The 16590-nt window shown below is 43.0% G+C and overlaps 1 protein-coding gene across 5 annotated transcripts in view; it reads right to left on the reverse strand.

Moving 5' to 3' along the window:
* Positions 1-16590, reverse strand: part of ARHGEF9 (Cdc42 guanine nucleotide exchange factor 9) — a 320144-nt gene that overhangs the window by 31299 nt on the left and 272255 nt on the right. For all 5 annotated transcript variants that reach the window (XM_075835737.1, XM_075835740.1, XM_075835743.1 and 2 more), the window contains one exon: positions 2037-2166. In XM_075835737.1, coding sequence (XP_075691852.1) covers positions 2037-2166 — 130 coding nt within the window. The remainder of the gene's footprint in view (positions 1-2036; positions 2167-16590) is intronic.

The following is a 16590-nucleotide window of genomic DNA, read 5'->3' on the forward strand; positions in this document are numbered from 1 at the left end:
GCTATAGCTGCCCAGTGTGGCAACTGTAAGGCTGGTTTCACACACAGTGTTTGCTCGCGTTTTCGGTGTCGTTTTTCACAGCGCTTTTGTGCATTTTTATTCCCCCAAAAATGATCTAGCTATGGCTTTTTTTCTGGCATTATTCAAAAACGGCAGGAAAACTGCATGTACAAAAGGACTTAAAATAAATATGCAGTTTTAAAGCACGAAAAAAAAGTGTGTGAAGGAAGCCTAATGGGAATGGCAACTCATAGACTAATATACACAGTAAATGAAATTTAGATTTTTGGGGGAAAATCTCTTTAATAAGTGTAAAATGTAATTGCACACTAATGCAGAATATATGTCTATATTTTAGTGTATATATATATTAGAATACACCACAATATAAGGTTATGTTCAGATTTCGTAGATTTGTTGTGCAGATTCCGTACTGAAAGTCCACAACAAATTACAGTACAATGGTAGTGAACAGGAATGACAAAATCCCATTCACATGGTAGCAGAAATAATCTGTGCAGATTTGAGGGTATGCTCTATATATGGCGGATTTCACCATTTGTAATACAAAGGAAAAATCTACAGCTGAAAAATTCCACTATGTCTGGGTCTATCCTAATATTGCTTAGTGTATATAAAGCCGGGTTCACATAGCGCATATTTGTACAGAACAGTACAATGTAAGTGAATGGGGTTTTGAAAACCTCATTTACCAACAGCCTAAAAATCCCCAGCAGATTCTAAACATGCTGCAGATTTTCAAATCCGCAGCATCTGTTGCGTAAAAGCTGCAGATTTTCACTGCGCAATTCATCCATGGCCTGAAATCCGTGGCTATATCCGCAGCAAAATCTGCAACGAAATCCACGTATCAACAAAAGCCGATTTTGTTGAAGATTTCTAGGCTGTAATAGTTACGCGATGTGTGAACCGAGCCTAATAAGGAAATATATTATGATGTTAGATAAAAACTGGTGATAGTTACCTAGTTAAAAAAAAAAAAAAATTCAACCTTTCTCATATCAATTATACATCATTTATCGGTGGTACTGTAAAGTGCAGTTAGTGATGGGTGGAGGGTATAAAATATTTAGTCATGCCCCATAGTTTTGCTATGGAGCTCCATGTTGCGACAATATTGTGAGTATTATTCTTCGTTTGCAGCATCACTTTTGCATTATTACTATGCTGTGACATCCCTGTATTATCCCTGCATTATGACATCTTTGTGTGCATTATACCTGTGCTGTGAGATCATTATGATTATTTTTTTCTGTGTTGTGATGTCACTGTGTGCATAGTGACATTTTTGTGTGTGTTTTTTTCCGGCCGTATGATATCATTGTGCTATTATACCTGTACTGTGACATCATTGTATTCCTTATTCTTGTGTTGTTACATCACTTTGTGCCCTATCCCTCCACTGGGGTAACACAGTTTGTAAATTGAGTTGATTATCCTTGCATTGTGACATCACTGAATGAATTATCCTTATTTGTGACATCACGGTTTGCATGATCCCTGTACTGTGACCTCACTTTGCACGTTAACTCACTACTGTGACATCATTGTACACATGATTTATGTTCAGTAACTTCATTAAGTTAATTATTTCTTATTTGTGACATTATCTCTCTTTTCAGACATCACTGTGTGCATTATCCCTGTGCATTTGGGAAAGGCGTGGCACAGAGTGAGGGTCAAAATAATTGAGGTGGTTACGGTGGAGTGGGTCATCTTATTCTAAGTTTTCCTATAGGGCCCCAAGGTAATTTGTTACACCCCTGAAAGAAAGCAAAAAGGAAGAAGAGAAAGAATGAAAAGGGAGGAGAAAGAATATGAGAGCACAGAAGTGTGTAGGAAAATAGAGAATGAGAGACAAGATGGTGAGAAATAAATGAGGAAGGTAAAAATTTGATGATGACAGAGCATAAATATTATCCTTATTGGAACAATTGGAAAAGTTACAAAGTGCTTTAAATGCTTTAAATACCAGTTTAATTTCCACAAAAACATTAAAATACTTTTTTGCTAACCTCCCAGTCCAGGACTGATGCTTGCCACTGTGCGATTTTGTCAATATTCTCCAGTCTCCTCTTCCGCTCATTGATCTGTTGAGTGACATTCCTCATGACAGCGAGAGCTGCTGCCACATACCTGTAATCACTGCAGATACAGAGACAAAGAATACACGATTTAATTGCAAAGTGAATATATTTCTTTGGTCTGATGTATGGCATCTATGCTGGGGAGACTGGTAGCATTGCTCATAGAGTACAAGGAAGGGCAAATATACATGGTGTACAATTCTTATCTATACTTCTGTACTACCACCTTACATAGTATCAGTGTTTTTCATACGAGGTCCGAGTGTTTATCCTGAGTCACTTGCCCTCATAGGTCTTAGATACTTACCCCAATGCAGTAGAGAAAAATGATAACACTAATGAACCACTGAATCACCAACAATTTTATTTTGTTATGTTGTTATGTTTTTTTTATAAAGAATATGGATCAATGCAACTACCAATGAGATGATGAAAAGAATGATTATGACATAATTATTGCAGCAAACGCTTACCATTTAAAATATATTCTACTTAATTTCTTTCAATAAATACCCACATCAAGTAAAATTGAGCATCTTGTTCTTAGTTAAAACTATAGCACAGCAATATATATATATGTATCCCAATAATCATTAATGTAAATCAATATTTATAGCTGTAATTGATTTAAAAAGTAATGTAACTTAGTGGCAAACATATAGTGTCTTGCAGAAGTATTCATCCCTTTTAATATTTTTCCTGTTTTGTTGCATTACAATCTTAAATTAAAGTGGATATTCGGGGGGTTTGTACCATTACATTTTCACAACATGCCTATCACTTTGAAGGTGCAAAATATTTCTTAACTGTGACTCCATCAATAATTAGGACACAAAACAGAGAACATGTGTATAAGTAGTCACCCCCTGAAAGTCAATACTGTGTGGCGCCATCTTTTGCTGCAATTCCAGATGTATGTCTTTTAGGATATGTATCTATTAATTTAGCACATCTTTACACCGACATTTTTGCCCATTTTTACAGGCAAAACGGCTCTAACTTCTTCATGTTATATGGGTTGCATTGGTGTACAGCAGTCTCAAAGTCATTCCATCGATTCTCAATCTGATTGAGCTTTGACTAGGCCATTCCAAGACATTTAAATGTTTCCCCTTTTCCCCTCAAGATTTGCCCTGTATTTACTGTCATCCATCTCTCCTTCAATGCTAAATAGTTTTCCAATCCCTGTAGATGAAAAACATCTCCACAGCATAAAGCTGCCACCATCATGCTTCTCTGTGGGAATGGTGTTCTTGGGATGATGGGAAGTGTTTACTTTGCACCACACATAGGGTTTCCCATGATGGCCAAAAAGTTACATTTATGTTGATTAACTGTGTTGATTAACTCTATTGCATTACAGCCATGCATTCCATTGGCTGCTTCTATCATGTGGACATTCTGGTGTGCTGTTTATAACCAGTATGAAACTTCACTCATTGCCTGAGTGTTAGTGTTATTTCTACAGCTTCTATGTCAGTTCCTGACTACTATCTCAAGTCGGCTGTGACCTGTGGTACTCCTCTGCCTGTTCCTTTGTCCAACTTTCAGCTCATCTCTACTCACTGGTTCAAGACTGCTCATGTCATTGCAGCCTCTGGATGCTAGTGTCAAACTGACTGCAGCCACAGGGATCCACATCTCCTGCCTTGTAAGGGTCCGTTCACATATGTCCGTTGCTTCTGTCAGTTTCCCTCCGGCGTGTTGCAGAACAGACAGAGGGAAACTGACATCAGTTGTTGCTCCGTACGGCGCTGGACCTGTGCAGGAGCCGGATGCAAAAACTTTACCTGCAGTGTTTTTGGGTCCGGCTCCCAGGGAGGTCCAGCGCCATAGCCTATCTATTTTAACTGTGGCCGGATGAACGCCAGGTGCTGCCGCATCCACCTTCCGGCAGGAACCGGCAGGAAGGCGGCCGGATGTATGTCCCGCTGTCAACTGTATCTGTGTCTTCAGGATGCAGATAAAGTTGAACCCAATTCTGAAGCAGGGAACCATCAACTCCTTGCTTCAGCATTAGTTCAGAGCATAGGAGGAGAGGGAGCTCCTCCGCTCGCCGAGGACTCCCCAGGCACAGTACTACTTTAAGCCCTGTGCTCGGGGAAGCCCCTGACGTCACTGTCTATATATGATGATCTGGCCGAGGATTCCGCTCCTAGAGGAAACCCGAGGTTACGTCCATATATGGACATTGATGTCAGGGGCTCCTCCTGGAGCTGAATCCCTAGCCAGAGTCGGCAACGGGGATTCCGCTCAAGGAGTAGTTACTGACGTCACTGTCCACATATGGACAGTGGTGTCAGGGGGTCCTCCTTGAGGGTATCCTGGAGGGAATCCTCAGCTACGGCGTTGGCAATGCTCTGGCCAGGGATTCCTCTGCTAGAGGGAGCTTCAGTGGCGCTATCTACAGGGGAAAGGGGGTAGCACTATATACAGTGGGGGTGGCACAATCTACAGGGGGCGCTGTGTGGCACCATCTACAGTGGGCGCTGTATGGCACTATCTATGGGGGGCTGTGTGACATTATCTACAAGGGGTACTGTGGCATTATATACAGAGGGCACGGTGGCTTTATCTACAGTGTGGTGTGTGGCACTATATACAGAGTAAGGGGGTAGCGTTATATACAGTGAAGGTGGCGCTATCTACAGGGGGTGCTGTGTGGCACAATCTACAGGGGCGCTGTGTGGCACCATCTACAGTGGGCGCTGTATGGTGCTATCTATGGGGGGGCTGTGTGACATTACCTACAAGGGGTACTGTGGCATTATATACAGAGGGCACGGCGGCATTATCTACAGGGTGGTGTGTCGCACTATCTACAGGGTAAGGGGGTAGCGTTATTTACAGTGGCGCTATCTACAGGGAGTGCTGTGTGGCACAATCTACAAGGGGCACTGTGTGGCTCCATCTACAGTGGGCGATGTGTGGTGCTATCTACGGGGGGCTGTGTGACATTATCTACAGGGTACTGTGGCATTATATACAGAGGGCATTATCTACAGGGTGGTGTGTGGCACTATCTACAGAGTAAGGGGGTAACACTATATACAGTGGGGTGGCGCTATCTACAGGGGGTGCTGTGTGGTACAACCTACAGTGGGCGCTGTGTGGCGCTATCTACGGGGGGCTGTGTGACATTATCTACAGGGGGTACTGTGGCATTATATACAGAGGGTACTGTGGCATTATATACAAAGGGCACTGTGGCATTATCTACCGGGGGGGTGGCACTATATACAGAGGACACTGTGGCATTATCTACAGAGGGTGTGCGGCACTATATACAGTGAGGGCAGTGGCGTAACTACCGCTGTAGCAGCCGTAGCGGCTGCTACGGGGCCCGCGGCAGGAGGGGGCCCGTGTCGCCCGCCGGCACGGGCCCCGACCATGGCTGGAGGCTCCGCTAGCTGCCGCTACGGCTACTACAGTGCGACGTCACTTAACACTACGGCAGAGCAGGGAGGTATCTCCCCGCTCTGCCATTAAAGGGGTTATTCCTACAAAAGACATGTATCCCCTATCCACAGGATAGGGGATACATGTGTGATCGCTGGCATCGATAAGGAGAACAGGGGACCGAAAGTCCCCTGAAGTTCTCCATCACAAACCTCGGACTTCCGGGGTCTGTGTCGGCAGCTCTGTAGAAATGAATGGAGCGCCGGTCGCGCTTGTGCGCATGCGTGACCAGCGCTCCTTTCATTTTTATAGAGCTGTGCAGACTCCGGAAGTCAGAGGTTAGTCATGGAGAACTTCGGGGGACTTTCAGTCCCCCGTTCTCCCTATCGCTGCCAGCGATCACACATGTACAGGGCTGTATAGCGTTACCTACAGGGGGTTCTGTATGGCGTTACCTACAGGGGGGCTGTATAGCGTTACCTACAGGGGGGGCTGTATGGCGTTACCTACAGGGGGGCTGTATAGCGTTACCTACAGGGGGGGCTGTATGGCGTTACCTACAGGGGGGGGCTGTATGGTGCTATTTACAGGGGGGCTGTATAGCGTTGCCTACAGGGGGGGCTGTATAGCGTTACCTACAGGGGGGTCTGTATGGCGTTCTCTACAGAGGGGGCTGTATGGCGTTCTCTACAAGGGGATCTGTATGGCGTTATCTACAGGGGGGTCTGTATGGCGTTATCTACAGGGGGGTTCTGTATGGGCGTTATTTACAGGGGGGTGTATGGCGTTATCTACAGAGGGGGCTGTATGGCGTTATTTACAGAGGGGGCTGTATGGCGTTATCTACAGAGGGGGCTCTATGGCGTTATCTACAGAGGGGGTGTATGGCGTTATCTACAGAAGGGGCTGTATGGCGTTATCTACAGGGGGCTATATGGCGTTCTCTACAGGGGGGCTGTATGGCGTTATCTACAGGGGGGCTGTAAAAAAGGCACTATCTACAAGGGGGGTTGTGTGACACCCAGGGGAGGGGGGGGGCACCAGTCAAAAGTTTGCTATGGGGCCCAGTCTTTCCTAGTTACGCCCCTGAGTGGGGGTGTGGCACTATCTAAAGAGGGCACTGCGGCATTATCTATAGGGGGAGGGTGTGGCACTATATACAGAGTCCACTGTGGCATTATCTACAGGGGGTGTGTGGTACTATCTAAACAGGGCTCTGCGGCAATATTTACAGGGGTGTGTGTGGCACTATATACATATACAGAGTGCTCTGTTTCATTATTTACAGGGGGTGTGTGACACTATATACATAGGGAACTGTGGCATTATCTACAGGGGGTGTGGCACTATATACAGAGGAGACTGCAGCATTATCTACAGAGGGCACTGTTTCTTTATCTACACATGAAATTCATGTTTTTAAAAATTTGTCAAAAACTGAAAACAAGGACACAAAACAAAACAGATGCAAAACGGCCGTCAAAAACTGACCTAGACGGCCGTTTTTAATGGCCGACACCCAAACCCTGTTGTGTGAATAGAAGCAACAGCAATCCCAGCATGGTGCGGTGTGGGTATGAGATGCGGGGTGGGATTGGGTAGCTGTAAAGGAGATAAAAACTAGCTGCTCCCTGAAGTTAGGGCTAGTGTTTGGCGTCTTTGCAGGCTCACAAGGCTGCTTCGAAGATCTGATCTTAGGTCAGTGGACAGCAGCTGCCTTCTGGGCTCTCTCGGCGCTGGCCTTGGTGCTGCACTAAATATAACACACGTGACATTACAATGTGTGTGTCAGACTTCAGTGTAGCGCTGAGGCCGTAGCAGAGAAGGAGAGCCCTGACATGGTACACAACAAGTATCTAATCTATCATGTATCCAGTCTATCGCAATCTATGCACCACTCTGATAAAATTGGCAAATTTTCAGACCCTAGAATACCTTTTTGGTGGACCATTGTGGTAAAAACTGATGTTAAAAACGAATGGTAAAAACTGATGACAACTGATGGTTTTGTAGTACAAATTGTGAAAAAGACTGATGACAACTGATACATTTTTGCATCAGTTTTTTCATCAGTTGTAATCTCTTGAGAGACAAAAAACCTGATGCTGATGCAACAGATATATGTGAACGCACGTAACACATATCATGTTTGTAGTTGTGCCATATTATTTCAATTTTGTTATAATGGATGTATTAGGGGTTTGGGGAATGTTCAAAGTTTGGGATATTTTTTTTAATAACCCAACTCTGATCTATACTTCTCAACTTTGTCTCTGACCTGTTTGGAGAGCTCCTTGGGGCCTTTCAGAACATGTGTATTCATACTGACATCATGTGACAGATCATGTGACACTTTAATTGCACACAGGGGGACCTTATTCAGCTAATTATGTGACTTATGAAGTTAATTGGTTTGACCCGACATTATTAAGGGGTTTTATGGCAAAGTGGGTGAATACATATACATTCACAACTTGCCAGTTTTTTTTATTGTTTTTTTTAATAAGGTATTTTATTTCATTCTACTGTAAACGTCTGAACTCCTTTGCCAAGTCCATTACACACAATCAAATTTATCATCTATTTAAATTCCAGGTCTTAATGCAACAAAACACCAAGGGGGTGAATACTTACACAAGGCACTGTAAAAGAGAGGAGGCCCCAAATAAAAGATGAAAATGCCCTCCCCATTATTGAGATGAGATTTTTACCAAGGAGAGAAGGATCTGATGTTTGTTTCCCCCTCCATACCCTTTTTCATGACGTTTTGGCCAATTCCACACCTCCACCAATTTCGATCTTCCGACCAATCTGATATCAGATCTGGAGAGACACTACTGCACACTGGACATTACAGTTGCCATGGCAGTTCTTCAGGAGAGGGGAGTCTCACACAGGTTCTCACCCACCAGCAGCAAAGGGGATGGGACCAACCAGAGCTGGGCCCTCTCTCTCCAACTTATGCCCCTTGCTACATATCGTATGGGTACGTTCAGATGAGTTGGAGTAATCGCAGATTTTTGGTGCAGATTCAGCACTGAACATCCACAACAAATTTACAATACAATGTTAGTAAATGAGGATTTACAAAACCGCAGTCACATGTAGCCGATTTTTCCACTGCAGATTTAAAGGCTATGTAAACCTTTAAATTGCATTTTTTTTTGTTTAATAATTGGTGCAACTTTATAAATAGTTTTTATGAGAAAAAAAAAACATTTTTACTTTTTGAGATACAGCTGCTCTGTATTCTCTGTACAGAGTAGCTGTATCATTTGCTAAATCCTGCTCCAGTCAGGTCCGCAGGACTGACGGGTTCAGTTTTAGCGGGTCCTGCATGTCTCTCAACATGCAGGATCCACCTGTAATCTATCACATCTAACTTAATAATTTAGCGGTGATAGATTACAGGTGGATCCTGCGTGTCAGAGACAAGCAGGATTTACAGACACTGAACCCGTCAGGTCCGCGGGACTGACTGATTCAGGACATAGTGAAAGATACAGCTGCTCTGTATAGAGAATACAGTATCTAAAAAAAGTAAAAATAATTTTTAATAAAACTTATTTAGAAAGTTTTACCAATCACACTGACTGACTTTTTATTTTAAAAAAAAATGTCATTCAAAGATTTACAAAGCCTTTAAGAACATACGGCAAATGTTCAATTTGCAGAATACCTATTATGTTGTCGATTTTCATCGCTGATTACATTGTTTACAATGCAAACGGTGAGATCCGCGGCACATCCCAACATTTCTAATAGATAAACTATAAAAATAGAAATACAGAAATACAAAGTGAAGAGTAATATGAATGACTCCCTGGGAAAATCCAGATCATATCATATGATCTTTTCTCAAAACTGCAATCAATCTGCTCCACTGGTCCATAACATGCATTACTGAAACTCTACAGCAATGGGGAAGGATTTAAAGGAACAGATATGCATATTGGTGAACACTTCCATGAATAGGACCATAGTCCTATAGAATGGAACCTCTTCATTTACCAGATTCTGCTGTTATCCTGCCCGAGACCGATTTAGGTAATATTTGATCTGCTTGACTGCCTCCACTGATCCAGCTCACAAGCCCCTACAAGCTATGATACGTTATTGGGATTCCCTGCTCTACCTTGATCCTGAATCATGCTCACACTATTTTATTACTGCAGTGACTATAGATGCTCCTTGTACCATTGAAACATATCCTGCATTATCTATCTTCAGCTTTTATTGTAATACTGCTCTTTTATAATAATGAGATAACTCCTGACCCTGTCTTTAAAATAGGAAGTGGCAACCTATTGTGCTCAGTAGCCAGCGTGTAACATTTCAGGTCTCCTAATATTTAAAGGATTGCCCAAGTTTAGAAAAACATTGCTGACTTTTTCCAAAACCAGTGCCACACCTGTCCAGAGGTTAAGTGTGGTATTGCAGCTCAGACCCATTTACTATAATGGAGCTGAACTGCAATTCCAGACAAAAACCGTTTGTGTAAGAAATCAGCCACGTTTTTCTAATCTTGTACAAATCCTTACATAGACTAGTATTGGGGACTATTTAAAAGGACACTCTACATACGGTTTCATATCATATATGGGTATTATTTTGGTAAAAAAAAAAAAGAGTAAGGCCGATTTCAGATGGCTGTAATTCAGCCTCATTTTAACTTCAATATTATAGTCGCAATATTCGTAGATCTGAGCTTCTACTGAACATATATAACCATAGAACTCTTAGACTATTTTCACATAGGACGGATAAGCTGCGTAAAAGCACAAAGCGTATCCGCCCTGGGCACTGCAGGAAATTCTAGTTGAAAAATCGCACCAAATTCTAGTGCAGTTTTTTGGCCAGAATGTCCGCTGCAGAAAACTGGACGTAGAAGAAAAAAAAGTTTGATACTTACGTAGCCATGGTGACGCGTCCCTCTGCCGTCCTGCTGTTTTTTGCGGCGGGATAGCTGCTTTTCGGCCGCAAAAAAAACATGCAACATCTGCTATTTTTGCAGGTTTTACCTCACCACTAAATTAAATTGGGAAAACCCGCAAACAAATAAGCAGCGATTACGCAAATACAATTGACATGCTGCGGATTAAAAAAAAACGCACCGCAGATAAATTTCGGAGCGTTTTATCCACTCAGCATTTACACAGCGTGTGGATAAGATTTATTCAAATCTAATCCACTTTGCTGCTACTGTTTATGCTCAAGATTTTCCGCAACAAAACCAGTTGCTTAAAATCCGTAATATTTACGCTACGTGTGAACTTACCCTTAGGCCTTATTCACACGAATGTGTTTAACGTCCGTGATACGCGCATGAAAATCACACGCGTCGCACGGACCTATGTTAGTCAATGGGGCCGTTCAGACATTCCGTTATTTTCACGCAGCGTGTGTCCGCTGCGTAAAACTCACGACATGTCCTATATTTGGGCGTTTTTCGCGCATCACGCACCCATTGAAGTCAATGGGTGCGTGAAAATCACGCGCAGCACACGGAAACACTTCCGTGTGTTGCGCGGGATTCGCGCAACAGTAGGTCAAGAAATGAAGGAAAAAATAAAAGCACTTCCTTCATTTCTTTTTCTAAACATCAAAACAGCTGGCATATACGTGACGATCACGCAGCCACGCACCATTCACTGATGACACACGGAACTGCAATGCGCAAAAAACGCAGCATTTTTTGCGCGTGCAAAATGGACACGTTCGTGTGAATAAGGCCTTAGAGTGCACTCACACGTAGTGTATTAGCCTTGTATTTCCGTAGCGTAAAAATACACTTTATATTCCTACTAGGTTTCTCTAGTTCTTGCATTGCGGAATATTTTTCCCATAGGTATACATTGTAAAGATTTCCACATCGTAAAATTACCCAGCATTTATGGATGCTAAAATGTGGCTGCATTATGGCTGTCTGAAACTGGCCTAAGGGCACGTTCAAACGTGGCAGAGTTTTTCCGCTGCAAATGTTGATGCAGATTCGGGGAAATTACGAAACGAATCTGCACCAACATTTGCATATTTGACAGGTTATTCAGACGTTGCAGAAAAGACAGCGGACTTGCCACAGATTTCAGTTTTTGCATTGCAAAGGCTGAAATACGCAGTGAAATTCCGCTTCTTCTACGCCACAGACAGTGCATGCTGCGGAGGAAAAATTCCGCACCGCAGCCTATGGTCCGCAGCGGAGTTTTCCGCAACGTCTGAACTAACTTGCCTAAAAATGTATTGAAACAACTGGAAAAAACGGCCGCTGGAGAATTCCACTGCAGACTGTCCACAGCGGAATTCCACAGCAATTCCGCCATGTCTGAACTTGCCCTAAGAGTTTATGAGTAGTGAAGCACATTGTACTACAAATTCTAATAACGTCTCAGTAACGCCATTCTATAGTTATAGCTTACATGATGTGCATTCAACTCCAGTACAATTCCTCTAATCTGAATATTACTTACTGAAGAATCTTCAGATCTGAAGAATGTTCTGGCTCTGCTGCATTAAATCTCAATTCATCGTGCCAACCTCTATTAGGTCGGGTTCCTCCAGTTTGGATACGCTGCGTAAAAGTACACTGCGCATCCGACCTAGAACCCGCAGCGAATTATGCCAGGAAAGCTGCACCAAATTGTTGTGCAGTTTTTCAAGCGGAATCCAGCGCATGAAAAAAAAAAATTGCCCAGTCCAGCCTCCAGGGATGATGCTGCAGCAGTCGCATGGGATGAAACGTCATCCCAGGAGGACGGCCTGGTTGATCAACAGAAGAAAGCGTCACTATGGCAACGTCCGGGGGTAAGATAAGCTTTTTTTCATATTTTTTTCTTATTATTCGTGATTTTTGGGGCGGAATCGCAGCATTTCCGCCACAAAAGTCGCTGCACTTTCCTACTTGGTGCGGTTTTTACATCCCCATTGAATTGAATAAGGAAAACTCACAACAGAAGAGCAGCAAATCCACAGCATAAATTTACATGCTGTGGATGTAAAATCTTCACCGCAGGTCAATTTATGAACGTTTTCGCTGCAGATTTTTTTTTTTCTGCAGCGCGTGCATGAGATTTCTTCAAATACCATTCACATTGCTGCTACTGTAAATGCTACGGAATTCGAGCAGCATTTACGCTATGTAGGTACCAAGCCTAACACATGTTCCATTAATTTTTAGAAGGTTCCTTAAATTAATTTATTAACCCTTTCAGGACCGAGCTCATTTTGGCCTTCAGGACCAACCCCATTTTTTCAAATCTGACATGTGTCAATTTATGTGGTAATAACTCTGGAATGCTTTTGCCTATCCAAGCGATTCTGAGATTGTTTTCTCGTTTTCAGCGTTTGCAGGTAAGTAGCTACATCGACTTACCTGCTAACGCCGATGCTGCTGCAGAATTATCTGTAGCCTCTGGTGCCGATGTGTCCTCGCTCGTCTGACACGATGCAGGACCTGTGAGTGACGTCACAGCGTGATCTGGCAGAAGAAGCTGGGCGTTCTGAAGAGAAGTGGATGATACTTCTCGTCAGAGCGCCCAGCTAGTAAAAGTATTAAAAACGCCCCGATGTACGCACATAATACACGCCCACTTGGACTTTTACTTTAAAACACACCCACTTGGACTTTTGCAAGCCTCATTTGCATAACTACAAAAATGGTCATAACTTGGCCAAAAATGCTCTTTTTTTAAAAATAAAAACGTTACTGTAATCTACATTGCAGCGCCGATCTGCTGCAATAGCAGATAGGGGTTGCAAAATCTGGTGACAGAGCCTCTTTAAATTCTTTATTTTTTATGGCGTTCCCAGTGCTAAAGAGTTAAATAATGGTATATTGTAATAGTTCGGCTTTTACGGATGCAGCGATACCAATTTTGTTTATTTTTTACATTACTTTAGAGGAAACATGGGAAAGGGGGATTTTTTTTTACTTTAAATATATTATATATATTTTAATATATATTTTTCACTAATAATAACTTTTTTAACTTTTAATTTTATTAGTCCCTTTAGGAGACTGGAACGAGCGATCATTTGAAATACTAATGTATTGCAGAATAATGTCATTTTTACAGGCTCCTGTGACAACGCGATCGCTGTTACTGTCCGTTAGTCCCGGGTGTCAGCCGTAATACAGAGCTGACACCTGCAGAATATGGAGCGTGCGCAGCGCATGTGCCCGCTCCATATATAACCACCCGCACCACGACATGTTATTAAGTCGTGGTGCGCGTAGGCGTTAATGCGCAGCGGATGGTGCAAAGTGAAAATTTTCATTTTCCACTTATATGCCATTTTAACTGGTTCCCGACCGCTGGCTGTATTTTTACGACCAGCGGTCAGGGTCCTTAAAACCCGAGCCATAGACTTTTTACGGCTCGGGTTTTAACTTGCTGCCCGCGCGATCGGGCAGCTGAATGTCGGGTCTCCAGCTGTCAGTGACTGCCGGGGACCCTGAAGAGAAGATAGAAGCAGCTTTCGCTGCTTCTGTCTTCTCCGATGTCTTTTTACACAGCACTCAATGAACACTGTGTATAGGAATAGAGACAGCAGCAGCGGCGCTGTCACTATTCCTCCCGGTGATCATGTGACTGGTCACATGATTGCCGGGTGCCGTTACTGACAGACTGCTGCTGGGTCTTACTAGACCCAGCACAGCCCAGTTAGTGACAATCACTATGAGAGGGCTGATTTCCCCTGTATCTGGGGCTGCTGTGCAGCCCCAGTTACAGTGGAAAAACATGGTGTAAAAGTAAGAAAAAAAATATATAAAGTTCCCCAAAGGTCTTTTTTGAACTTTGAGGGACAGACCATAGTAATAAAAAAAAGAGTAAAGTAAAGTGCAAAAAAAAATTGAATAATAAATACACATAAAATACCCACCCCTGAAAAAAAGTTCCCCCCCGCCAATCATTGTTGTAATGCTAGCGCTGACCCAATTACCCTAATATAGACATGTAATATATTAAAATTTACAGTAAACAATGTTGATTACAAATAAAAGATCTATTTTAGTGTGAAACTATTTTATTACCAAAAAAAATAGCTGAAACGATAAAAAAAGAAACCTGCATTGTCTACGGAAAAAAACTTCGCAAAAATCACGTCGTTAGCCCAACAAATAAAAAAGTTATAGCCATTTAACTAACACGTGCTAAAAATGGCTAAACGGTGTCTGGTCCTGAAGGCACAAAATAGCGCGGTCCTGAACTGGTTAATGCACAATATGTTGTGCCCAGTTTGTGACACTGTAATAGCTCATACAATGTTGAGCGGGTTCTCCCGGATATAAAATATCATATATGTGGACGTAAGCTGGTGTTTGGGCACGCTGTGGGGCTCAGAAGGGAGGGAGCGCCATTTGGCTTTTGGAGCGCAGATTTTGCTTGGTAAGGGCATGACCAGACGTGGCGTATTTCTTCCGCCACTGTCCGCATCAATGCCGCACATAATCTGCGTTGCAGATTCTGTTGCTGCTCTGCCTAAAATGGGCATTAAATTGGTGCGGACTAGCCGTTGCGTATTCAGGTGAAGATTGCTTCCCTTCTCTCTATCAGTGCAGGATAGAGGGAAGGGAGAGCCCTTTCCCTAGTAAAAGTAAAAGAAATTAATACTTACCCGGCCGTTGTCTTGGTGACGAGTCCCTCTTTCAACATCCAGCCCGACCTCCCTGGATGACACGGCAGTCCATGTGACCGCTGCAGCCTGTGATTGGCTGCAGCCGTCACTTGGACTGAAACATCATCCCGGGAGGCTGGACTGGAGGAAGAAGCAGGGAGTTCTCGATAAGTAGGAACTTCTATTTTTTTACAGGTTGATGTATATTGTGATCGGAAATCACTGTCCAGGGTGCTGAAACAGTTACTGCCGATCGTTTAACTCTTTCAGCACCCTGGACAGTGACCATCTCCTGACGTCGCCTAGCAACGCTCCCGTAATTACCGATGCACACACGTAGTCACCCGTAATTACGAGAGCCCCATTGACTTCTATGGGCCTGCCCGTGCCGTAATAACGGCCCGTGACTACGGGCGTTTTTACGTTAGTGTGCATGGGGCCCTCAGTCTGGCTGTAGACCTAGAAATACATAGGTCCAGCCACAATGAAGAAATATCATGTTCGTAAAACAAATACGCTACGCAACACACATAACATCTGCGTACTTCATTGCGGAATTTTGACTCTCCATTGAAGTCAATGGAAATTCCGCAATGAGTCCGCAACAAGTCCGCTACACATCCGCAACAGTCAGTGTATGCTGCGGACACCAAATTCCGCACTGCAGCCTATGGTCCGCAGCGGAGTTTTCGGCAACGTGTAAATTAACCTAACTAAAAAGATGTGGAAAGCAATGGAAAAACGTGTACGCTGCGGATTTCCACAGCGGACTGTCCGCAGCGGAATTCCAGAGCAATTCCACCACGTCTGGTCATGCCCTAATAGTTCTGTTTGGAGTTTTGCTGGTATTTCAGTTTATAACGTGGGGGTAAATGTAAGCTGGGCAGAGTACATCAGGGCATAATAAGAGGGTATAATCATGCAGTAAATAAATAATAATTCATAGATATGTGGCCGGTGTTGCAGTGATAAATGGCGCCCGATCTTATCCGCTTTTGGACACTGTACAATTTCTGTGAGCCAGAACTTTTTTATTTTTTCTTCACCGGAGCTGTGCGAGGGCTTATTTGTTGCGGAACAATCTGTAGTTTTCATTGGTACCATTTTAGGGTACATATGATTTTTTTACCACTTTTTATTATATTTTTTTGGCAAGCAAAGTGACAAAAAAAACAAATTCTGACAATGTTTTTTGTCTTTTTGTTTTTACACTGTTCACCGTGCGCTATAAATGACATTTTACTTTATTCTGCGGGTTGATACAATTACGGCGATACCAGATGTATATAATTTTTTTATGTTTTGTGGCGTTTACGCAATAAAATCACTTTTCGATAAAATTATTATTACTTTTTGATATGATTATTATTATTTTTTGTGTCACCATATTCTGAGAGCCATAACTTCTTTATTTTTCAGTCAAAGAAGCTGTGTAAGGTACTTTGTTGGGGTACATGAGACTTTTTGA

Source organism: Rhinoderma darwinii, chromosome 8 (genome assembly GCF_050947455.1).
Source record: "Rhinoderma darwinii isolate aRhiDar2 chromosome 8, aRhiDar2.hap1, whole genome shotgun sequence".
Classification (NCBI taxonomy): Eukaryota; Metazoa; Chordata; class Amphibia; order Anura; family Rhinodermatidae; genus Rhinoderma; species Rhinoderma darwinii.